Source organism: Rutidosis leptorrhynchoides, chromosome 11 (genome assembly GCF_046630445.1).
Source record: "Rutidosis leptorrhynchoides isolate AG116_Rl617_1_P2 chromosome 11, CSIRO_AGI_Rlap_v1, whole genome shotgun sequence".
Lineage (NCBI taxonomy): Eukaryota > Viridiplantae > Streptophyta > Magnoliopsida > Asterales > Asteraceae > Rutidosis > Rutidosis leptorrhynchoides.
Window position 1 is genome coordinate 62,747,424 of NC_092343.1, and position 26,543 is coordinate 62,773,966.

Here is a 26,543-nt window from a genome sequence, read left to right on the forward strand (position 1 = left end):
ACACCAATTTTCCTTGTACGTAATTCACCCCTGTTTTAATAAGTCCATTGACTATTAATCCATTCCTGTGTTCGGTTAAATGAACGATTATTAGTACTTATAAATATCCCGCCCATCGTGTCCGATCGAGTGTATATGGTTATTTATAGGTACATCCAATTGTAAATCTTTATATTAAATTAACGAACTATCATTCAATTAAACAAATTTAAAGCCCATTAATAGCCCATAGTCTAATTTCCACAAGTGTCGTTCTTTTGTTCAAACCCCAATTATGGTACAAAGCCCAATTACCCCGTCTTTAATATTTTAGCCCAACATCACAATTACTTCGGCTTAAATAAGCATAATAATAACTTAGCTACGAGTCATTAATTTAAAAAGGTTGAACATAACTTACAATGATTAATAATAGCGTAACGTTACACGGACAGAATTTCGACTTACACACTTACAACATTTGCTAACATACCCTTATTATTATTAAATTAAAATTAAAATTAAAATTATAAATTATATATATATATATATATATATATATATATATATATATATATATATATATATCGTAGAGTGATAGAGAGAAAAAGGTGTGTTACATTCGACCAAAAACTGCGAAATTTATAGGATGTCACCAACATTTTTGCTCCATGCGATCGCATGGCATTTGTGCCTTCTGGCCATGCGATCGCATGGCCTAGGAATCCAGCTCACATTTGCTTGTTTTCTTCTTGCCGACGGTTTTAATATATAATATAATATATATATATATATATAATTTTTAAGAATTAATTATATATTATATTATATTCATGTGCATAGTTGACTTGTAATTTTTAGTCCGTTGCGTTGAGCGTTGAGAGTTGACTCTGGTCCCTGTTCCGGATTTTCGAACGTCCTTTCGTACTATTTAATATCTTGTACTTTGCGTTTTGCGGCTCGTACTCTTGTAATTTTGAGACGTTTATCATCAATAATTTGAACCACTTTGATTGTACTTTGTACTTTTTAGCTTTTTGGTCGTTTGCGTCTTCAAATCGTCGAATCTGTCTTTTGTCTTCACCTTTTATTATTTAAACGAATTTCACTTGTAAATAGAACAATTGCAACTAAAAGCTTGTCTTTCTTGAGGGATAATGCTATGAAATATATGTTCGTTTTTAGCATTATCATGTTTAAAAACAAAACTATGAGTAACTTAATGACTTAAAAGATCATCAACAATGTTTTTTTTTTTTTCAACTTTTTTATGACTATTCTAGTAGTATGATAAAAGACATTATAACAATAGAGATAACTAATTCTGACATTAGTAATGGGATTTTGGCTGAGTTATAAGAATAACATTATTCAAATGAATAAACTTATCCACATAATCCTATAAACACAAATTAATAAGCATTCTCATTAAACACGTATTTTCTTTTCTTAAAAGAGTTTCCTCACATACTTGTTGATTTGATGGCCAAACATAATCTGTTTGAATCTAGTAACATAATTTGTTTGAATCTATGCTAGGAAGGGTACCCGAGTAGCAGTTGTAATTAAATATGGAGTACTTATAAGTGGTGAGAATTCGATATTCCCTTATCTCCACCCTTGAAACACTACATCGTCTTTTAATTCTATTTGTAGCCGATCAAATTCTTGAAGTACAGTCCAATATTGCCCCTTGATCAGTTCCCTAGCTAAATCTATTTCCATGTATAATCTGTAATTGAGATCTCCAAACTAAAATTATTGGCTATTACCATAAAATCTAAACCTTACACCCTAAAATCTAAACCCTGCACCTTAAACCCCAAACTCTTCTAAATCCTTTGATTTAAAAACTAAATCTAAACTCTAACCCTAAACCCTAAACCCTAAACCCTAAGCCCTAAAATCTAAACCCTAAACCTTAACCTAAACCCCAAATCTAAACCCAAAACCTAAACTCTAAACCCTAAAATGTAAATCCTAAACCCTAAATCTAAACATAAAACCCTAAACCTAAACTCTAAATCCTACACCCTAAATCTAAATCCTAAACCAACTTAACCCCTAAAAACTCTAAACCCTAACCCTAAACCCTGAGCCCTAAAATATAAACCCTAAACCCAAAACCCTACACCCTAGAATCTAAACCCTAACCTAAACCCTAAACCCTAAACCTAAATTCGAAACCCTAAAGCCTAAATCTAAACCATAAACCCTAACCTAAACCCTACACGGTAAACCCTAATCCTAAACTCTAAACCCTAGACCCTAAATCTAAACCCTAAACCCTAAAAACTCTAAACCCTAACCCTAAACTCTAAGCCCTAAAATATAAACCCAACATAGAATCTAAACCCTAAACCCTAAATCTAAACCCAAAAACCTACATATTGTAATAAATTACTTTCAATGATAACACAAATAAATAATATAACATTTCAAATGTTTAAAAATATAAATAAAAAAATCACCCATATTGACACATATAATAAGAATCTTAACGTATTATATTACCCACTTGACTAATTATAAAAGGCCCCCATATTGACACCTATAATGAGAATTTTAACGTAATCCTTGAATGCATGTAAAATCTACGAAACCAAATTAATACCTACGTGTAAAAGCATGTCTATTTATATTTTACAGTATGATGTTATCAAAGTAAAGGTTACACATAGCTAGTTCACCAAAGTATTATATATTATCCAACAACATATCTTTCAAGCACGCAAAATTGTATGCTCATCTGTCCTTTGCCCATTGTCCATGGTCTTTTTTTCTTGAAATCCTTGTCAGGATAGGATTATCTGTGATTAACATTTATTAGTGTTATAGATGTATTTATAAAGCAAGATATATTTGTCTCTTTTATATGCCAGCGCCAGCTTAAATTTGCTACAAATGGACAATATAAAAATTACATTTTGTACCTCACATGTAGAACCATGAACACGTACATTCTCTTTCTCTGTTTTGAGAAATAAGCAACACCAACAGCATGAGGAAGTTGTGTCCTGCAATGATTATGTCGTATGCGATAATTAGGTGGAAGATTATATATGGGTTCTACAAGCATATCTCGTAGTAGTCGATGAAAGCCCACATCTCTTATTTCCGCGTCCACTCGCATATGCGCATCAACCCTTTCTTGGAATGATCCCGGTGTTCATCGAACCGGACGATAATTATCCTCGAGTCCACAAAATGCACGGCCTTTGTCCTCAATTATCATATTATTTAATATCACACATGCTAACAAAATTATTTTAATTTTGAGGATATAATACGGTCGTGCCGGATGTTGAACAATTTGCCATCAGCCTTGTAGTATTCTAAATGCTTGTTCAATATCATTTCTTGCCGATTCTTGATACCTTTTGAATTTTTTTTGTTTCGGGTCTATCGAATTTCTGAACGACTTAACTAATGTAGACCATTCCGAGTATATTCCATCCTCCAAATAATAACCCTTAGTAAACGTACACCCATTAACCGTATACGTATATGGTGGTGCTTCACCGGCTAATAAGTCGGTAAACAAATCGGATTAATTAAGTACGTTGATATCATTGTTTGATCCAGCAGTTCCAAAAAAAGCGTGCCAAAACCATCCATCGTACGACGCTACCGCTTCAAGCATAATTGACGGGTAACCATGGTCACCTCATGTATAATGACCCTTCCAACATGCCGGACAATTTCTCCATCTCCAATGCATACAATCAATACTTCCTAACATCCCCGGAAAACCATGTATTTGAGCATGTTTAGTGGTCAAACGTTGCACATCTTGTGCATTTGGTTTTCTCAAATATTCGGGTCCGTACAAGTGGAAAACACATTTGCAGAAGTTGTTTAAACAATCATATGAGGTATGTTCACACATATGCAAATACTCATCAAAAACATTGGCCGAAGCGACATAAGCTAGTTGACGTATGGTGGATGTTACTTTTTGAACAATATTAAAACCAAGTAATCCGGTAGCATCACGTCTTTGAATAAAATAACTAAAATACGAAGGAACCAGAGTTTGAGAAAAGTTCAAAATACCTTGACATATACGAAAAAAATAGAGGTTTGCTCATTCGAAAACGATTACGAAAATAATCGTCCGGATATGTGGGATCGTCGGAAAAATAATCATTCCATAAAGCCGTTGCACGGCCGTGTCGATCTCTATGTAAATATCTTCTAGGTGCCCGTGGTATTGGTTCAACTTCTTCGTTATCACTTAGTTCATCTAACGCGTCAATTAATTCGAGTGCTCGATTCGTAGTGGTATTCGTGATCGATAATACCATATTTACGTCGGGATCGGAATTTGTGTTATTGGAACTCATATTGTTTATTTGAGTGTAAAAATGATGGAATGGGTAGAAAATATGAAATGAGAGTGATGGAAATGAAAAAGAAATATATGTTTGAAATGTCCCGTTCATATTGATTATAAACGTTCCATATTAATTGATTTCGTCGTGAGGTTTTGACCTCTATATGAGACGTTTTTCAAAGACTGCATTCATTTTTAAAACAACCATAACCTTTATTTTATCGATAAAGGTTTAAAAAACATTACGTAGATTATCAAATAATGATAATCTAAAATATACCGTTTACACGACCATTACATAATGGTTTACAATAAGAATATATTACATCAAAAATAAGTTTCTTGAATACAGTTTTTACATAATATCATACAAGCATGGACTCCAAATCTTGTCCTTATTTTAGTATGCAACAGCGAAAGCTCTTAATAATCACCTGAGAATAAACATGCTTTAAACGTCAACAAAAATGTTGGTGAGTTATAGGTTTAACCTATATATTTATCAATTGAAATAATAGACCACAAGATTTCATATTTCAATACATCCCATACATAGAGATAAAAAATCATTCATACGGTGAACACCTGGTAACCGACATTAACAAGATGCATATAGAATATCCCCATCATTCCGGGACACCCATCGGACATGATAATTTCGAAGTACTAAAGCATTCCAAATTCCAGAATGGGGCTTGTTGGGCCTGATAGATCTATCTTTAGGATTCGCGTCAATTTGGGGGTCTGTTCCCAAATTCTTAGGCTACCAAGCTAAAAAGGGGCATATTCGGCTTCGATCATTCACCCATATAAAGTAGTTTCATTTACTTGTGTCTATTTCGTAAAACATTTATAAATTTGCATGTATTCTCATCCCAAAATATTAGATTTTAAAAGTGGGACTATAACTCACTTTCACAGATTTTTACTTCGTCGGGAAGTAAGACTTGGCCACTGGTCGATTCACAAACCTATAACAAATATGTACATATATATCAAAGTATGTTCAAAATATATTTACAACATTTTTAATACGTTTTAATGTTTTAAGTTTTTTAAGTCAGCTGTCCTCGTTAGTAACCTACAACTAGTTGTCCATAGTTAGATGTACAGAAAATAAATTGATATATATTATCTTGACCCAATCCACGACCCAGTGTATACACGTCTCAGGCTAGATCAAAACTCAAAGTATATATATTTTTGGAATCAACCTCAACCCTGTATAGCTAACTCCAACATTACTGCATATAGAGTGTCTATGGTTGTTCCAAATAATATATATAGATGGGTCGATATGATATGTTAAAACATTTGTATACGTGTCTATGGTATCTCAAGATTACATGATATATTAGAATACATGTATAATACAAAACAAGTTAGCTAGGATATGATTTGTATAGAATTGTTACAATATTTCCCGTAGCTACAACAATCAAAAAAATATCCAATCTTGTTTTACCCATAACTTCTTCGTTTTAAATCCGTTTTGAGTGAATCAAATTGCTATGGTTTCATATTGAACTCTATTTTATGAATCTAAACAGAAAAAGTATAGGTTTATAGTCGGAAATATAAGCTACAAGTCGTTTTTGTAAGAGGTAGTCATTTCAGTCGAAAGAACGACGTCTTGATGACCATTTTGAAAAACATACTTCCACTTTGAGTTTAACCATGATTTTTGAATATAGTTTCATGTTCATAAGAAAAATCATTTTCCCAGAAGAACAACTTTTAAATCAAAGTTTATCATAGTTTTTAATTAACTAACCCAAAACAGCCCACGGTGTTACTACGACGGCGTATATCCGGTTTTACGGTGTTTTTCGTGTTTTCTGGTTTTAAATCATTAAGTTAGCATATCATATAGATATAGAACATGTGTTTAGTTGATTTTAAAAGTCAAGTTAGAAGGATTAACTTTTGTTTGCGAACAAGTTTAGAATTAACTAAACTATGTTCTAGTGATTTCAAGTTTAAACTTTCGAATAAGGTAGTTTTATATATATGAATCGAATGATGTTATGAACATTATTACTACCTCAGGTTTTGTGGATAAACCTACTGGAAATGAGAAAAGTAGATCTAGCTTCAAAGGATCCTTGGATGGCTTGAAAGTTCTTGAAGCAAAATCATGACACGAAAACAAGTTCAAGTAAGATTTCCACTCGAAATAAGATTGTTAAAGTTATAGAAATTGAAACAAAATTTGAATATGAGTATTACCTTATATTAGAAAGATGTCTTACTGTAAATAAGAAAGATTTCTTGAGGTTGGATGATCACTCAAAGTGAATTTGCAAGATTGGAAGTAAGCTAGCAAACTTGGAAGTATTCTTGATTTTATGAAACTAGAACTTATAGAATTTATGAAGAACACTTAGAACTTGAAGATAGAACTTGAGAGAGATCAATTAGATGAAGAAAATTGAAGAATGAAAGTGTTTGTAGGTGTTTTTGGTCGTTGGTATATGGATTAGATATAAAGGATGTGTAATTTTGTTTACATGTAAATAAGTCATGAATGATTACTAATATTTTTGTAATTTTATGAGATATTTCATGCTAGTTGCCAAATGAGGGTTCCCACATGTGTTAGGTGACTCACATGGGCTGCTAAGAGCTGATCATTGGAGTGTATATACCAATAGTACATACATCTAAAAGTTGTGTATTGTACGAGTACGAATACGGGTGCATACGAGTAGAATTGTTGATGAAACTGAACGAGGATGTAATTGTAAGCATTTTTGTTAAGTAGAAGTATTTTGATAAGTGTCTTGAAGTCTTTCAAAAGTGTATGAATACATATTAAAACACTACATGTATATACATTTTAACTGAGTCGTTAAGTCATCGTTAGTCGTTACATGTAAGTGTTGTTTTGAAACCTTTAGATTAACGATCTTGTTAAATGTTGATAACCCATTGTTTATTATATCTAAAGAGATGTTAAATTATTACATTATCATGATATTATGATATATTAATATATCTTAGTATGATATATATACAGTTAAATGTTGTTACAACGATAATCGTTACATATATGTCTCGTTTCGAAATCATTAAGTTAGTAGTCTTGTTTTTTTACATATGTAGTTCATTGTTAATATACTTAATGATATTTTTACTTATCATAATATCATGTTAACTATATATATATCCATATATATGACATCATATAGTTTTTACAAGTTTTAACGTTCGTGAATCACCGGTCAACTTGGGTGGTCAATTGTCTATATGAAATCTATTTCGATTAATTACGTCTTAACAAGTTTGATTGCTTAACATGTTGGAAACACTTAATCATATAAATATCAATTTCATTTAATATATATAAACATGAAAAAGTTCGGGTCACTACAATGTTTGTGTGTAAAAATAATGAGAATGGGAGTAATATATATAATGTAAAAAAAGGAAAAATCAAAAAATCAAAATAGCCGTTAAGCTAGCCGTTGCCCATTTAATTTTATTATTATTATTATTTTTTTTTTTTTGTTTCTAACGGTATAATATGGACCAAAAAAGCATCCTCAATTCTGATCAAAATGGACGAAATGGTGGACGATGGAGCTAGGCGGGACCTGGGTGGCCGTCGTGCCATCAGCGCCCAGGCTGGGCGGACGTGGGCGGAGCTCATGGACGAAGCTTTGGGACCGCTCTAATAATACAAATAGAAAAGACTAAAATTCGATTTCATGTTACTTCATAGAAAAAAGAATAAAACGAATAACTTACTTTAAGACCCATAATCATTAATCATACTCAATATAGCAATTCCATACGCCCTGCCTTAACAACCATAAAACAAACTACTCCGTATAATGCATCTTGAAACTATAAAGTACACCATTCACAAAGTAGGGTATGAAGTACATGGTCAATTCGATGAACAGGAAAAAAATAATTTAGCACATATACTGGTATAATCAAAAATACTTACATAAGTGCTAATCATATATCCACTGCTTTAGCACATATAGTGATATGAAAAATTGATAGATGCAAAAATCTAAACTTAAATCATTGTTCTTGAACAAAAATCGAAACAGTGCTAAAATGATTGCTACTATCAAAATCGCTTTGATTTTTCTCCATCAAAACCAAATCGAAATCGAATCTCACCTTGATAACGTTCCGTCAAATCGAAATCGAAAATTTGATTGCTACAAAGTATAACTTTTAGTATTGAAAATGAACACCATCGATCGAATTAGTATTACATCGTATTACAATTACCTCTAACTGATTCACGTGGGTGTTGGGATCGTTTTGCGATTAACTCCGGCAGAATCACAATCTAATCGATCTAGTTGATTGCGGCTTTTGAAGATTAAGGTTTTTACTCATAAAACCATGGCTTGACTGTTCTCTTTGGGGACAAACCACTCTTGAACATCCTTGAAAGTAACGAAGTTGAAGATATCTTTCAGAATAGTGAACTGGTGGCACCTTCTCACTTTAGTTTTTTTCAACAAACTGATTTTAAATTTGTGATCCACAAGTTTGAATTCATCTTCGTCAACTTTGACATTAAAGTTGCTAACTTCAACAAAACTACCTTCTTTGAATGTATGAGTAAAAACGGCATTATATTTTTATTAACTGTAGCCCTTAAGTGTGCTAAAATGAATCAATGTATACATGTGTTAATATAACTTAGTGTAAGTAAACTTTGTGTCCTGTTAGAACATATTGTTTAAAATATATGTTTTTGTTAAATCGTATAAAGCTATAACGATAAACCCTAAATAACACGATAAACAATTAATGGCATAAATACATCATAATATACAGATAATATACAAATTTAAAATAACACCATTAACAATTGTATCATAAAGACATCATAATATACAGATTACAGATTTGATTAATAACATAAATACATCATTGTAAAAGTATATTCATTAGGAGATGTATTTGTTAATTTAAGTGTGTATTATAACCAATATAGTGTACAATGCAAATATGACTCTAAACCCTAACCTTAAACTCTAAATCTTTCGTGTTAAAAACTAAATTCAAACCCTAAATCTAAACCATAACTCCTATCCCCAAACACTACAATCTAAACCCTAACACTAAAAAACACCATAAACCCTAAAATAAAATCTAAACCCTAACCCTAAAGTCTAAATCGTGTTAAAAACTGAATCTAAACTCTAAATCTAAACCCTAAAACCTAAATCTAAACCGTAAATCCTAAAAGCTAAACCCTAAACCATAAATCAAAACCTTAACCCTAAATAACACCATAAACAATTAATATATAAGTAAAAACACAAAATAACCTCCGACTTGAGGAATGATATCAATTACCTGATAATATATAACTATATGCAGAAAAAAACGTGTTGTATATCTTCATCACTGAATTGTAACAATGGTCTAAAACCTTTGTTTGTCCCCGCATTGTTTATCTACAGACTGGTTTAAAGGGTTACGACTAATTTGCAAAGAGAAAGTAACTAATTTCAAAATTCAAAATTCAGCACTCATAATATGTAGGAGACTGTTTTAAATGTGAGTTTGCTATCAGATAACATTTTACTAATTCAAATCCAATGCAAAATATGCTATGTAATTGCTTACCCAAGTGTCAATGGAACCAAGTTTATCGACCGCATAATTTGCTAATTTCCGAAGATCGTCATGGTCACAAACATCATATGAAGCTTGCTTGCTTTGGTCACTGCTCGTTTTATGCTACACTACTCTATTTTCAGTAGCTGTTAAACTTGCGGTTAAACTCGATCTGCTATACATGATATTATGTAAGAATAGCATTATAGTATTTGAAACCATCATATTTAAAAGAAGGCATAAATTACTATTATGTACATATACATATCATGTAAAATGTAAAATATTTAATGTAAAAGAATACATAACCATTTTCCATCCAACAACTATAGTCAGACAAAACTCCCAAAATAAAGAAAATATAACCAAATGATAGTACTACTATTGTTCATGCAACAGTAATAAACTAATAATTTAACAATGTAAATTGGTACAGAATGATAAATCGCACTAAACCTACTCTTCAACATAAAAAAAGTGCTTGGTTCTTTGGCTACTTACTCTTCAATGGAGTCGAAGAATTCAGTGAGGGGCAGATTGAGCCTTGAGGTTCCAGTGAGTGGCAGATTCTCCTTTCAGTAGCTGAGCTGCATGGAAAAAAGGTTATAGAATAGGGGAAAAAAGAAAGAAAGAAAAAAAGAGGAAATGTTAAGAAGAAAGAAAAGGGAAACCGCGTTGTGAATGTCTTTACAAATAACTTTGTGGTGTTAAGAGAAGTTAATAACGTACCTCCAACATTTTCAACCAGTCAATAAGTAACTTCGTATTAGCATTTCTTGAGACCGAAACATATCTCAAAACTGACAAACGAACCTTAAAGGATATTAGAAACTAAAATAGTATCAAAACTTGCAATCAATGAAATCATGAACAAAACGAATAAGTAAAAGAAATGACACAAGTAAATCACCCATGCCAAGATCTTGTTAGATTCCTCGAAGGCTTTGTACTCCTAAAAAAATCAAACAAAAAAATAAAATCCAAACCCTTGATATAGATGAAATCAAAACCTTACCACAACCAGTTATTCAGCAACTTCATATTAGCACTTACTTCAACATTCACAGGAATCACTGCATCTTAAACTACTATTCAACCTTAAGTCATAGAATTTAGAGTGGTCAAGCTTAAAACTTTATTATACATAATGCATCCATAAATATTATTTGGAAGTATACACAAATCAGTGTTACTGTTGCATTGAAATTACATCAAAACAAACACATTAACAATTAAAACTACTCACTTTTCTTAGCAAATACACTGAGTTATCAATCCATCTTATACTCTATTATACATTCATCTACATCAATAACTAATTTTAAATAAATAAAATTATTAATTGGGAAAATAGGATCCGTATACAATGCAGATGAGGACTACGACTACACACATTTTTTTCAATTCAATTGCCCTGAATTTTGAAACTGAATTTTTGAATATAAAAAAAATAAGAAACTGGAGTTCACCGTAATTGATTACTTGGTATAAGCGATTGTGACGGCGGAGATGGCGGCAACGGTGGTCATAGAGGCCACAACCGTTATGGCGGCGGTTGGTGTTTTAACGCCACAGACCCTAACCTTTACCCAAATAAACAATCGTCTTCACTTAAACCTGGAACAATTGACGAATTAAAAGGGTCGAAACAATTGCACGAAGCACACACAAATCGCTTGTAGCACAAATCGATCGAAGGAACGCTGTGGAGAAGAAAGATTAGGTTATCCCGAACGTAAAAGGAACGAACGTGAGAGGAACCGGAGTCAAGATTTAAGGTCCGCGTATATATATATATATATATATATATATATATATATATATATATATATATATATATATATATATATATATATATATATATTTTTTTTTTTTTTAAGGGTAAGGGTATAATCTTGATTAAGAATGATTTATTAGCTAATATTTTAAGTGGATGATTAAGGACTGTTGGATCAAAGGGTATTATGATGTAATTTTCTAATCTAACGGTAATTAAGGGGGTTTTGAAAATAATTATTAGTTAATCGAGACTCTCATTTAATGTATATAGTGAATAGTGAACTGAAGTGATATTTATGTTTTAAATTTAATTAATAATTATAATTAATTTTAATTTTAACTTAAATTTAAATTTTATATTATAAAGCAAGAGGTTAATTATGTAAATATAAGGGTTTATTTTGTCATAAAATTATTTAGTTAGTTAAGCATAACTAATTAACATATATACTATTTACTTACGAGAGTGTGTGGGCAGTACAAGTATTGTTCACGCCTTTTTTTTTTTTTTTTTGAACTTTTCTAATGACAACCCTAAGGGTTGTCATTAAGAAATAAATATATGCATAAATAAGTGATACATGGAGGTAGTTTTTTTTACAGGAAGTGGGTAGTTATATTCATTGTACAACTGTTTAATGCGTGTCTGAATGTGTTAAAGGCAGTCCTTAGGGCTGTCATTAGAAATTTGAGCGTTCACCACTTTTTACATATTTGTTTAAAATTATTTTCTTAGTTTCATTTAAGTTAAAGTTTTAAGTTTCAAATTATTCTTTTTTTTTCTTTTGTACAATTAAATTTAGTTTCTACGCAATTAATATATACATAGTATTTAAAATATCCTTTCTTAAATGATCTTTGTCGTTTGGTACTAAGTGTATGTTAACTGACGAGTTGAGTAAAGCTTAAAGATAGAAAAAAAATAGGTGCTAAATGATTTTTGTTTTTCGTCATTGTCGTTAAAAATAAAAGCTTACCAACATAAGTCGGCAACAAAGTGCGGTAGCTACTTTCGTTTTTGCGGTTGGTTGTGTTATCTAACAACTTACACCTATCTTTAACTTCTTTTATTTACAAAGATGAACTACTTAAATAGTCATAGTGTAACACTTAACTTATTTTGAATTAATATAATAGGACTTCTAACTAATTCATAAATTTGTAATAAACATATAATGAAGGTGCTTATTGAGTTGATGTACACTACACATCACAAATAATAAAAAACATTTTGTGCTAATATGATTAACAGGGGCGGACTTTAATTGAGACCAAACACTCCTTAACTTTTTAATTAATATTATAAGTTTAGTACGAGTAATATTTAAGGGATGAAAAAAAATATGTGGTGTATTTGGCTATGTTAAAAACTCAAGGCATCTTAAGAATTTTATTTCTTTATTTGAGTTATTGAACTGTCGCTTAGATGGTTTCTTTAATTCATTCTTTTCCAAAATTACCATCAGTATTCATTGTCATTCGTCAACTTCCCAAAATATGATCATCATTGTAAGTTAGCTATGATTATTATCATAACTGATATTTTTGATCTTTATGCTTGTTAATCAATTGTTAGCATGAACTGTAACTATAGTTCATCAATCATCATAGATTCATAGTTTTTTTTTTTTTTTTTTTTTTTTTTTTTTTTTTAAAACAATGTTAGTTGTTAGACTCGAACTTGGGTCACTCTCGAATCCATGAAACATGGATACCAATGAAGCAAGGCCTCATTGGCATAGATTCATAGTTGTCTCTTTATATTTTCTATCATAACTACGTTATTCAAAATCTTTTGTTTGAAATCTTTAACTATTATGGTAAAGTTAACAATGAGTAAAATTAGCAGTACGTATTATATTTGCTTTATTTTTTTTGTGAAACTCATTAGCGAATTTTCTCTAAGTGGATATTGATTAATAGGTAGCTAATAAGCTAAATGTGTTGATAATGAGTGATGAGTTCTATGTTTTACAGTGATATGTTTAAAACTCGTCGATCCGAATATTAATGATTTTTATCTTCGTTTCTAGTTGACTATAATGATGCTTATTTTTGTATGGTACGGAGTACTACACTAGAAAATTTTAATGTTTATTTTTGGCCCTCCTAATCGAAAAGTTCAAGTTTCACCCTTGATGATTGATTATGTTTTGTGCAAAAATGATCTGTCGAGTATTTAAAAATCACGTCATGCCGTTTCTTACAAATATTTAATATAACATATATAATTAAACAATACCCTTCCATAAACCAATCCAAATTATTATTGCAAAAACTTCACCGCCGCAATGCGTATTTACATGTTTTACTATATATATATATATATATATATATATATATATATATATATATATATATATATATATATATATATATATATATATATATATATATATATATACACACGACCTCTATTTATGTAAGGCAATTGAATTATAAAACTAGTTTATAACCCGCGAATTCGCGGGACTATAAAATTAAATTTTATTGTATAAACGATAGTAATAAGATAGTTTATATTATTAATTATATTCAATAAACAACTCCCGTGAGAAAATTCTAATTGAATACGAGACACTTAATAGTTATAAGTGATTATTTTGTATGTGTTTGTTGAAACAAAATATCAATGTTGGAGATGCGATGAATAAAGCTAATACAGTAAGCTTAAAACATTTTGGAAGGTTGTAACAAAATGATTTGTGATGCAAGAATTTTTTACGGGACTTAAGTGAATATACTACACATAAGTCTTCGATTTCTCAAATTTTTCGATCATCTCATCTTTAAGTCTTCAACATTGCTACTCTTGAAAAAACATATTCCAATTATTGTTTTAACGTTTTTGTATGCTTTCATAATACTCATGTGTCGTATTACGTTTTTTTTTTTTTTGAAAAGCAGAATGTTTATATATATATCTCAATAAATCATACAACAGTCCCCAGCACAAGTTCCTGGGTATGTTACATATTTTCGCAAATTAACTTAAGACTATCTATACTACATTTGCAACGCTAAATACATAGTTCGCAAATCTAATTAACGAGTTGTTAAGTAACAATTATATTAACAAAGAGCGTGGATTGTGAAGCCACAAATGCCAATCAATACTCCTCGCTTTGCACCTTTTCGCAACCCATTCATAAGATTTAGATTGAATTTCGCACAACGCCACGGGTGTAGTCCAACCCTTTTTGTTGAATACCTTTTGGTTCCGATTATTCCAAATGAGGTATCCACTCGACCATAAGGCCGATTGCCAAAGTTTATTACCAAAATCCGATATCAAAGGAATTGGAGTCCCAAGGAAAATATCATTCGCACTAATATTAGACGGCAAATTCATTCCCCACCACTCGAACACTTTTACCCAAACATCGTAGACATGCTTGCAATGAATGAGGGAGTGGTCCACCGTCTCTAATTCTTCATCGCAAAGTTGACACCGCACCGAATGGAGGTCCACACCACGCTTATCCAACTCCGTCAAAACCGGAATCCGTTTTTGCCTCGCTCTCCAAATAAACACTTCTACCTTTTTTGGTATAAGATTGTTTCGCAATGTTTCAACCGAAGATGTACCTGCATTTAACAACTTGTCATCAATTAAGGAGGAGAGCTTCCTAGTAGTGAAGAGGCCGCTTTTGTCAAGTCTCCACCGCCATGAATCTGCTCGTGAAATGTCCAAATTAGCTGCTGAGATCAGGCCGTTCAATTCGATCAACTCGCTTGCCGCTCGCCTAACAGGAGGTCTGGACCAGGCCCATGTCCCCACCCACTTTGTGCCATCCCATGTTACTCTATCACAGACCGCTACCTCTTTGTTGGTTTCTAATCTATGTAGTCTCGCAAACTTGTTCTTCAATGCTATATCACCAAGCCAAATTTCGTTCCAGAAAGAAGTTGTTGAGCCGTTTCCCACCAATTTGCTAATAGAATCCCTGAAAGATAAGCCTAAAGAGTCCACCGCATCACCTGCTTTCAGAATATTAGCCCAAGTGCTCGAAGCCGTACGTGTAACATTATTAAGATCAAAGCCACCCGAGGTTCCATAAATACTCGAGATGACTCTAACCCACAAGGAAGTGGGTTCGGTTTTGAACCTCCACCACCACTTGCAAATTAGAGCCAAATTTTTACTTTTTAATGAACCCAAATTTAACCCACCCGCCCGATAAGGTAAGAGAATAGAATCCCATTTGACTCAAGCAATTTTAGAATCATTCCCCGTCCCACCCCAAAAAAATTGACGTCTTACACTCTCGAGTTTTTTTAACACACATGGCGGAGCACGGAAGAGCGAGAAAAAATACAACGGGAGACTATTTAGAACCGATTTAACAAGAGTTAAGCGTCCACCAAATGACACCGAACGTGCCTTCCAATCCGCAAGTCGTTTCTCGAATTTCTCAATTACCGGTTTCCAACATTCGAACTTATTTATTTTAGCACCAATCGGGAGACCGAGATAAGTAAAAGGCAATGATCCAATATTACACCCAAACAAAGTTGCCATATTTTCCACCTCGACCCTATCAATACCAATGCCAAATAGCTTACTCTTACGATAATTTACTTTTAGACCCGAGGTTAGTTCGAAACACTTTAAGAGTTTCATGAGGTTACGAATATTATTCTTGCTCCATCTTCCAAAGAAAATAGTATTGTCCGCATATTGCAGGTGCGACAAACCTACATTATCTTTTCCAATTTCGACGCCCGAGAACATGTTACATCTGACCGCTCTTTTCGCAAGGGCGTTCAGACCCTCCACCGCAATAATGAATAGAAAAGGCGAGAGGGGATCGCCTTGGCGCACCCCTCTTGCTAGGGAGAATTCCCCGGTTGGGGACCCGTTAACAAGGACCGAGATAGAAGCGGAATTCAAGCAAGAAAATATCCACCTTCTCCACTTACCACCGAAACCCATGAATTCCATAACCTCCATCAGGAACTCCCAACTTAGACTATCGAAAGCTTTCTCGAAATCCACCTTGAAAATAAGACTCTTGAGACGCTTCCTTTTCAAATAACCAACTGTCTCGGTAGCAATTAGAGCCCCATCAAGAATGTTTCTCCCTTCGACAAAAGCACTCTGCTCGTACCCCACTAATTTCGGGACCACCTTCTTAAGTCTATTTGAAAGTATCTTCGCAATAATTTTGTAATAACTTCCAATTAGACTTATTGGCCGGTAGTCATTCAACGAGGTTGGGTCCGTGATTTTCGGGACGAGGGTGATAAAAGACGCGTTACAACCTTTGGAAATATCGCCTTTTTCCCAAAACGAGTTAACCGCTTCAATTAGATCCCGTTTGATGATATCCCAAAATTTTTTATAAAAGAACATGTTAAACCCATCGGGTCCCGGCGCTTTATTACTCCCACAGTCCCTAACAGCTTCCCATATTTCAGTTTCATTGAATTGCAGTTCCAACTCATTCGCCTCCATATTTGAGAGTTTATATAACCCATCAGGCCCAATTACATCCGACGGCCCAGGAGATGCCAACCAGTTAACCATAGAAGGTCGCTGAGGAGTTGTAGCTGAAAAAATCTGTTGAAAATGACCAAACACAGCAGCCTTTACGTCACGCGGATCATCGTTCCACACCCCGTTTAAACATAACCCCCTGATGTTGCATTTATTATACCTTCTTTTGATCGAGTTGTGAAAGAATTTTGAGTTCTCGTCGCCCTCTAAAATCCACCGACATCTAGCTTTTTGTTTCAACATATTAGTCTTTATGGATTCTTTTTCTAACCAACTTTTTCTCGCTTCCAACCACACTATCCGTTTACTCTCATTGAAACCTCCCAATTCAGCTTCCTTTTCCAAGTCGATAGCTTTTGTTTTAAGATTTGTGATTTCTTCATCCAGTTTATCGAACTCGTTATGACTCCAATTTTTAAGAGCAGCCTTCACACATTTAAGACGATCCTTAAATCTACAATCCTTTCTCATACCCTTAATTGGTTTATCCCAAGCACTTTGGACAATACCCTTCACACCCTCTTTCTTGAGCCATTCGTTGAACACCTTAAAAGGTTTAGGTCCGTAATCTATTAACTTGTCTCGCAAAACTAATGGGCAATGATCCGACTCTCTTCTCTCCAAGGGGATAACCGAAAGATCATCCCATAAGCTTAAAAACTTATTAGAAACAAAAAACCTATCAAGCTTGCTAAATTTGATACCGTCATCACTAATTCGCGTAAACTTTCTACCATTTAAAGGGATTTCAATAAGATTGTTACTTGTAATGAACTCGTTGAAACGAGAAGCACGCCTTTGATGAAACACGCAATTGAGTCTATCCGACTCTTCCCTTACCTCGTTGAAATCACCACAAAGTAACCAAGCCGCGTCACTATTAGTCATTAAGCGTTCAAGGGATTCCCAGATCAATCTCTTCTTCACGTCATCATGAGGTCCGTAAATGTTTACTATAGTAGACTCTAGACCGGAACCAATCCAAGACCCCTTAATGGCTAGGAAGAACTCATTACCCATCGCATTTGTAACCGAAAAGCATCTAGTATCCCAAACAATCAGCAGACCCCCCGATTTCCCAACCGCATTCTTTTGAACATAACCAAAATCACTAGAACCCCACAATGAATAAACCCATTGATTATCAAGTTGTTTACACCTTGTTTCTTGCAACGCGATAACATCAGGACGCTCTTTCAAACAAATGTTTTTAACCCACCCGAATTTCCCTTTAACCCCAAGCCCACGAACATTAAAAGACAAAATCTTCATCAGGAAAATAAGTAAACGAAAGAAACAAAGAGGGGATGGCTTACTGTGGGTTTAGGTCTGGCCACCTTAACCCGATACTCTCCCCATATTCTCTGATTTCAACGCTATCAATGGAGGAATTTCTCCCATCAGCACCAGCCTTCTTGCGAGTATGCCTTCTGCCTTTCAATTTCTTCACACAATTTTTACAATTAGGATGAGTACCTGGGTTTAGGTTTACACCCTTTCGCGCCATCGATTTGAACCTCATGAATCTGGAGGATGCATTATGTTTGCACAACGATTCCCAATAACAATTATTACAGAAAGAAACCTCCTCTGAATTCGCCTCACTTTTGGATCTGCTTTCGAAGTAATTGCTTTTAGATCTGGATTTATTGGGACGCTTGGCATTGTTTCGATCATCACTGTTGCACTCGACGGGCTCTTGATTCAAATTATTAGACGGAGCCTTCATGTTGTCCAGCCCAACTCCTGTAGATATGTTTTTGAGCCCACTTAGCTTACACCCCATATTGGGCTCGGTGGAGGAGTTAGGACTATTAAGCCCACCTTCGCTACCATCGAATAGGCCCATATCATCAGATCCATTATGCCTACTTGAATTATCTGGACGGTTACAATTAACTGCACGCGTGCCCTCATCATCATTATTGCAAAACGTATCCTTGATATACGACAAGTCAGTTACAACCTTTTTGGGAGACAAATTAGGGTAATTATTGCTTTTTGATTCTGCCACATCTTCCTCGACCCCATCATAGAGTGTTTTGATCCCAAAGCATTCTGACCCTAAGTCTTCCACCGGCGCGTGATCCATTGTTACCGGACGTTTACCAACCGGAACGTTAGGGACTTCACCACCTTCTCCGACCTTGCTAGCGAGATTATCCCCATCATCCGGTGTACTCATGTTATTATCGCCTTCCTCATCAGAGTAACGGTCACGCATGTCCTTATCACTAGTGTAATCATCTGAGTCTATGAAATCAGAACTAGAATTGGAATATTCTTGATCGCTACTCGTTTCTTCATCTTCCTCATCACCTGCCCTAATCGGATCCCTAAAGATTTTCCTTTCTTCATGGACATTGACAAAGTAGGTTTTTGATCTAAACACAAGTTTTAGTGAATCTTTTACGGTATCTGGATCATTCAATTTCACGAAAACCCTTCCACACGACAGATTTTGGTGTCCCTGAAGACGACAATTATCCAACTCATACACCACTCCCCACCATTCGGCAATCGAAGCGAACGTGTTTTCCGTCCAACAATGAACCGGAACACCAGAAATTTTCAACCATGCCATACGCCCCTCCGGCCAATATTCCTCATCCCAAAATTGTACCTTATTGATCCACTTCCTTAACGGATGGTTTTCCTGAGTTACCACATTATTAGCTACCTCCCTTGAATTAAACACCATCATAATACTTAAACCACCAAGTGTCTTAATCTGCAGGTCTTTGAATCCTTCTTCCGTGCAAATATTATGAAGGTTTCTAAGTATCTTCTTTTCTCTAACATCACATATAATAGCCCTCTGAAGTAGGTCGTTGTTGTCATTATCACCCTCTATGAAAACCACCCTTTTCTTCTCCTTCATCTCATTATCAGTTTGGATGTTAGCCTTTTTTTTCTCATTAAGAGTTTCTCTTAGATCCACTTTCGGCCCTGCACCTTCATCCTCTTTTCTCTTCCAGTAAGCCCCAGCACTCGCATATCCTTCCCCATATACCACATCCTTAAACCTTCTTCCATCGTTGAACCTATTCTCCTTAATTTGTGGTCCGTTACCTAACCCTTTGGAGTCTGGATTTGCATCTTTCTTAGGTCCCCGTACTGTGGCTTTAAACACTTTAATGGGTTCACCTTTAATATTGACAGATTCCAGGGATTTCAGTAACACGTTCTCATCCTTAACCTCAGCAAACCTCACGAAAGCAAAGCGTTGTCCATTGCGAAGTCTTTTTGTAGCAACATAGACGTCCCTGACTCCCCAAATGGCTTGAATAGCTTCCATAGATCCAACACCACCCAATCATTCGGAAAGTTGAAGAACATGTACGACGTAAGATGGTTTCCGCTTAGACTCCTGTATCGATACCCATAGTCACCGTTGTAATCTCCCCGTTGCCCTGCCGTGCTCGCCCTATCGTTTCTCACTCTCTCTCTAGCAGCTCTCTCCTCTCTCTCTCTACCCATGTTTTTTTCTGTCGTATTACGTTTTTAGATATAGATGGGTGTTGTACTGTACCAGAATACTTTGGTTATCATTGATTAACCAACTATTGTTAGCCCACTGTTGTTAGAATTGTTAATTTTAGTAGTTTGATTCATATATAACTTTGGTTTATGATGCAAGAATTTTTTACGGGACTTAAGTGAATATACTACACATAAGTCTTCGATTTCTCAAATTTTTCGATCATCTCATCTTTAAGTCTTCAACATTGCTACTCTTGAAAAAACATATTCCAATTATTGTAAATTCACTTGGTCATAAACCAAAGTTACATATGAATCAAACTACTAAAATTAACAATTTTAACAACAGTGGGCTAACAATAGTTGGTTAATCAATGATAACCAATCAAAAGTATTCTGGTACAGTCCAACACCCATCTATATCTAAAAACGTAATACGACACATGAGTATTATGAAAGCATACAAAAACGTTAAAACAATAATTAATCGTCACATAAAGCCAATTAATTTACGTGAAATCAATATTAGCAACACTACTAACCTTAAAGAAATGGAAGTAATATAAAGTCTTTAATTATAAAGCAGTTGAGACTCCAAAGCTGCATCTTATTCAAGTGTTATTTCCCATGTCAAAGCAGAGTATCCTGAAATCCCATTACTGAGCGAACCAATACATTGCATTAAACTGTTAAAAGAAAAATAAAAGTGGATAAAATAAGTTAGAAAATTAACTTGGGAAACAACATTAGTTTACGGATAGTATCAAGTACAAGATGGTTCACTGTTTCAATATATAGTTTATTATTTCAATATATGTTTCACAACAACTGATTTATAGTTGCAAATGGAGCTCGTCCAAGTGCTTGTTTTGATGCCACAAAAATATAGTGTACGTGCTGGCCAAATATATATTTAAATGATAAAATAACTTTACACTTGCTATAAACTTTAATTAGTTAGTGATGAAGAAATGATAATTTCTAAATATAATTTTGTTAGAAGCTACTTTCAACCTTCATCAAAACTTCGGACCGTCAGTTTTATAAGAACTTTTGTAGTACCACGAAAACATGTTACTATGTACTAAGCATTTCAGGTGTCAAAATGGGTAGAGAAAAGAAGATTTCTTCTTTTAGGAATGCATAGTACAGAGTAACATGTTCATCATGACTGGACAGAAGGTTTACGAACGATTACGAAGATTTCTTCAAGCCATGTAATGTATATTGCATCATGGATGTAAAAAAAATCAGAGGAGTCCCTCTGCAAATTACTGTAACAGCTTTATGACTAATGTTGGCTGCAAAGAAAAACACTCACACAACATACGACAGTTAGATTACCTTGTGATTGGTCTATGAACTTGATTCTGTAATCCTTTTGTTATATCCATTTGCTCACTCGATCCACCAAAACTCAGCTCAAAATGAGTGAGTATATTTGGGCATTAAAAATGAGCATACAAACTTAAACATATAATTACAGACATTTTTACTCTTCATGATAGCATTTTTACCATATCACCAGCAGAAGCAGCCATAATTGTGCGTCCATACATTTTTACTGTTCAGTTGTTTTTGGTGATTTTAATGGCATTCATCATTTAATCAAAACCCTAATTATAAACACAAAAAGTGTCCACATATAACCCTAACCGTAAACACATAAAGTTTCCATACGAAACCCACAACAACAACTGAACAGGGCCGTGAAGTTATAGTTTTGTCACCGTCATAAATGGCATACTAAAGAGGGTCATACACATAATAATGCAATTTTGAATTGCAATTACCTTCTGATAGTTGTATAAACCAAATAATTAAGTGAAATAAAAAGATTGATTGGAAACTGGAATTGTCCAACACCCCCTTGTATATTCAAACCCAACTAAAAGCATAGAGTACAATATGTATGCACTTATATTCACACAATCAATTAGTTTTCAGCATACGAAAAAAAATATTAGGCGAAGATAGAGATGAAATACGCACATTTTCTTACTTAGCCTTTGTTGAAGAATCTTTGTTACACTTATTATCGATTTATAATACTTGGAAGAATGGATGCAACGGAGATCATAGAAGATGAGTAATTGCAGATGAGAAAATCTTTAATGAAGATGAAGAATTACAACAAAATTAATTAATTCGTAGGAACAAAAGAGTCGTGAAGACACCAGTCATACATCTTATTTACTTCCGAAAATCCATATTATCATCTGCTAGTGAATGCAAATACTTTGCAGCCATGGGGTGCTAATGCAATACAGTACATATCACTATTCCTACATCACAACAATATTCCCTCCATAAAAATTAAATCACATCTTTACTTTTAGTGTTGGAGTTTTACCTTTTATAACATTAAAATGAATCTTGAACAAAATCCTTTAACCGAACTAAAAGTCAATAAATACTCCAATCGAACCCGATTACGGTTTTGTGGTCCTCGATCTTTTCCACCTCACTCTTCAATATCATAGATTTGTAATCAATCCACCATTTTTTTCATTCATGTGATCTCAATTATAATTCTTAAACATCATAAATCAAACTAAGAATTAGTGTGCATTATAGATTCAAACTTTCCAAGTGCAGCACAATCAAAGATGCATAAAGAGCAAATTTGAATATAATCACAAACACCCACTATAGAATTTGTCTCTTTTTATGGTCGTTAATCAATTCAATTTGAATTATTATCAACATATAATAACAATAGTCTTATTTATGCAAGCATACGTACATCTTACCGTAATATATGTTTACATTCATATATCCAATATGGCAATATGATTATGATATAACTATCTCTTCATATAGTTAAATAATGTAAACATGTATATCATACTGTTCTAAATAAATTTAAATATATACAATTATATTCATATAGTTAAATGTAAACATGTATATCATACAGTTCTAAATACATTTAAATATATACAATTTACTATAGATTTCAATGTACAAGATTGTTTCGTGGTTAGATCTCAGATCTCCGGTGCTTTTTCCGGCTATTCTGCTTCTAATCCATCTCATTTTGTCTCCAATCGTTACTGTAAATATGTAGTTTGCTTTTCTTCTTCGTAATAATGACTGAAACTCGTAGGGCTTCAGTTCGTCAAACGAAGGTTCGGGTTAAACTCCAGGATTCAATTCTCGATCTGAATAAGAGGAAAGCTAATAACAGCAAATCGAATGTAAGCGGAACGAAAGGGGCTAATCGTATAGTTAATTCAGAGAAAGAGGGTTCTACATCTCAATTACATGCTGAATCCACAATTAGGGATAAAATTGGGAATTCCTCTCCTCGATCTGTAAGTAAGGATTCGGTAGCTAATAATTCAAGTATTAATGTTGATAATTCTGTTCATATGAATAATACGACTGATAAGGTTGATAGTACAGTGAATGTGAATAATACTCAAGTTACGTATGCTAATGTGTTAAATGAGAATATTAGCAATGTGAATAGCAAACTGGAATTTGTTCCAACTTCTGTTGATAATGATGGTCATGAATTTGTTGTTTTTGGTGATGATGTGGTTGCTGAAGGGAGTTTGAAATGGGATAAAACAGCTTATGGTTATTTCATTTCATTGGTTCAAACATGGCTTATGGTGCTATGAATTATAACCTGAGAAGGATGTGGAATAGGTATGGACTGAATGAGGTGATTATGGATGAAAATCATATATGTTATTTCAAATTTAATACTGAGAATGGAATGAACAAGGTTATAGAACAGAGCCCATAGATGGTGAATGGTAGGCCACTAGTGGTTAATAAGTGGAATTCTGAAATGAGTGTTGAAAAGATTGATCATAGTAAGATCCCAGTATGGGTTCAACTGACCAATGAGGGCAAAGGCAGAATTGGTTAGTAAACTGATGTTAATGTTATGCGAGGTGTATACAAAATAGTTATATTTTTACTACAAAATACTATTAAATACGATACAATTTTACACAAGTTATTTATTTATTTATAGAGTGGATATACCTAAACCTTGCTACAACACTTATAGGCAGTGTACCTAATCGTACAGTAGTGTAGTTTTTAGTAAGTCCGGTTCGTTCCACAGGGATCTTAGCCAAGTTTAACGCTATACTTTTAAAAACTATATTTGTAAAAATATAAATATATATATATAAGTAGTATTATTATTATAAAAGGGGGTTTTTACGGTTTAATGACCGGTTTGTCGATTTTAAAACTTTTGTCGCAGTTAAAACCTAATGTAAAATATTAAAAATAAAAATAACTTAATTTAAAGCGTAAAGTAAATGACAATAATTAAAGTGCGATAAATTAAAGTGCGATAAATAAAATGACAATAAATAAATTTGCGATAATTAAAAAAATACGATAATTAAAATGACAATAAATTAAAGTGCGATAATTAAAAGTGCAATTAAATATGAAATAAAGGAATTATGCTTATTTAAACTTCCGTAATCATGATGTTTGACGTGTTGATTTTAGTTTATTACCATGGGTTAATTGTCCTTTGTCCTGAATTATTCAATATGTCCGTCTGGTTTTTGTCCATAACAGTCCATCAGTCATAAATATAAAGTGCGAGTGTCCTCGTCAAATTATCCTTATATCCGAAGTCAAATATTCCAACTAATTGGGGACTTAAACTATAATTACACCAAGTGTCCTTGTATATAATTCACCCCTGTTTTAATAAGTCCATTGACTATTAATCCATTCCCGTGTCCGGTTAAATGAACGATTATTAGTACTTATAAATATCCCGCTCATCGTGTCCGATCGAGTGTATATGGTTATTTATAGGTACGTCCAATTGTAAATCTTTATATTAAATTAACAAACTATCATTTAATTAAACAAATATAAAGCTCATTAATAACCCATAGTCTAATTTCCACAAGTGTCGTTCTTTTGTCCAAACCCCAATTATGGTACAAAGCCCAATTACCCAATTTTAATATTTAGCCCAACATCACGATTACTTCGGCTTAAATAAGCATAATAATAACTTAGCTACGAGACATTAATTTAAAAAAGATTGAACATAACTTACAATGATTAACAATAGCGTAGCGTTACACGGACAGAATTTCGACTTACACCCTTACAATATTCGCTAACATACCCTTATTATTATTAAAATTAAAATTAAAATTAAAATTAAAATTAAAATTATAATATATATATATATATATATATATATATATATATATATATATATATATATATATATATATATATATATATATATATATATATATATATATACGTGAGATAGAGAGATAGAGAAAAGATGTAAACATTTAATCAAAACTGCGAAATTTATAGGATGTCAACTGATTCTGTTCACCATGATATCGCATGGTTTTATAACTGCCAGGCCATGCGATCGCATGGCCCCCTGGGACCGCTCACATTTGGTTGTTTTCTTCTTGCCGACGGTTTTATAAATATATATATATAATTTTTAATAATTATTTATATATTATATTATATTTTTGTGCATAGTTAACTTGTAATTTTAGCTCCCTTGCGTCGCGCGTTAAGAGTTGACTTTGGTCCCGGTTCCGGATTTTCGAACGTCCTTGTGTACAATTTAATATCTTGTATTTTGCGTTTCGCGTCTTGTACTCTTGTAATTTTGAGACGTTTCTCACCAATAATTTGAACCACTTTGATTGTACTTTGTACTTTTGAGCTTTTTGGTCGTTTGCATCTTCAATTCGTCGAATCTGTCTTTTGTCGTCACCTTTTATTATTTAAACGAATATTACTTGTAAATAGAACAATTGCAACTAAAAGCTTGTCTTTCTTGAGGGATAATGCTATGAAATATATGTTCGTTTTTAGCATTATCAAATATTCCCA

The 26,543-nt window shown here is 33.3% G+C and overlaps 1 protein-coding gene and 1 long non-coding RNA gene across 7 annotated transcripts; both read right to left on the reverse strand.

Moving 5' to 3' along the window:
• Nucleotides 1-1,587: 1,587 nt before the first annotated feature.
• LOC139874633 (uncharacterized) lies at nucleotides 1,588-4,325 on the reverse strand. The gene is made up of 5 exons (XM_071862037.1): nucleotides 4,036-4,325; nucleotides 3,703-3,992; nucleotides 3,357-3,504; nucleotides 2,913-2,996; nucleotides 1,588-1,711 (listed from the first exon to the last, which is right to left on the reverse strand). Exons 1-5 carry the CDS (start codon nucleotides 4,323-4,325, stop codon nucleotides 1,588-1,590), a joined length of 936 nt encoding a protein of 311 aa, XP_071718138.1.
• Nucleotides 4,326-8,253: 3,928 nt separating this feature from the next.
• On the reverse strand, nucleotides 8,254-11,645 carry LOC139876747 (uncharacterized). 6 transcript variants are annotated; one of them, XR_011768269.1, is made up of 4 exons: nucleotides 11,396-11,645; nucleotides 10,824-10,865; nucleotides 10,415-10,713; nucleotides 8,254-10,085 (listed from the first exon to the last, which is right to left on the reverse strand). It is a non-coding gene; the product is annotated as an uncharacterized lncRNA (long non-coding RNA). The 6 variants fall into 6 exon arrangements; XR_011768268.1 differs by having other exon boundaries at nucleotides 10,415-10,865; XR_011768267.1 differs by having other exon boundaries at nucleotides 10,415-10,865; nucleotides 11,383-11,645.
• Between the last annotated feature and the right edge of the window lie 14,898 nt (nucleotides 11,646-26,543).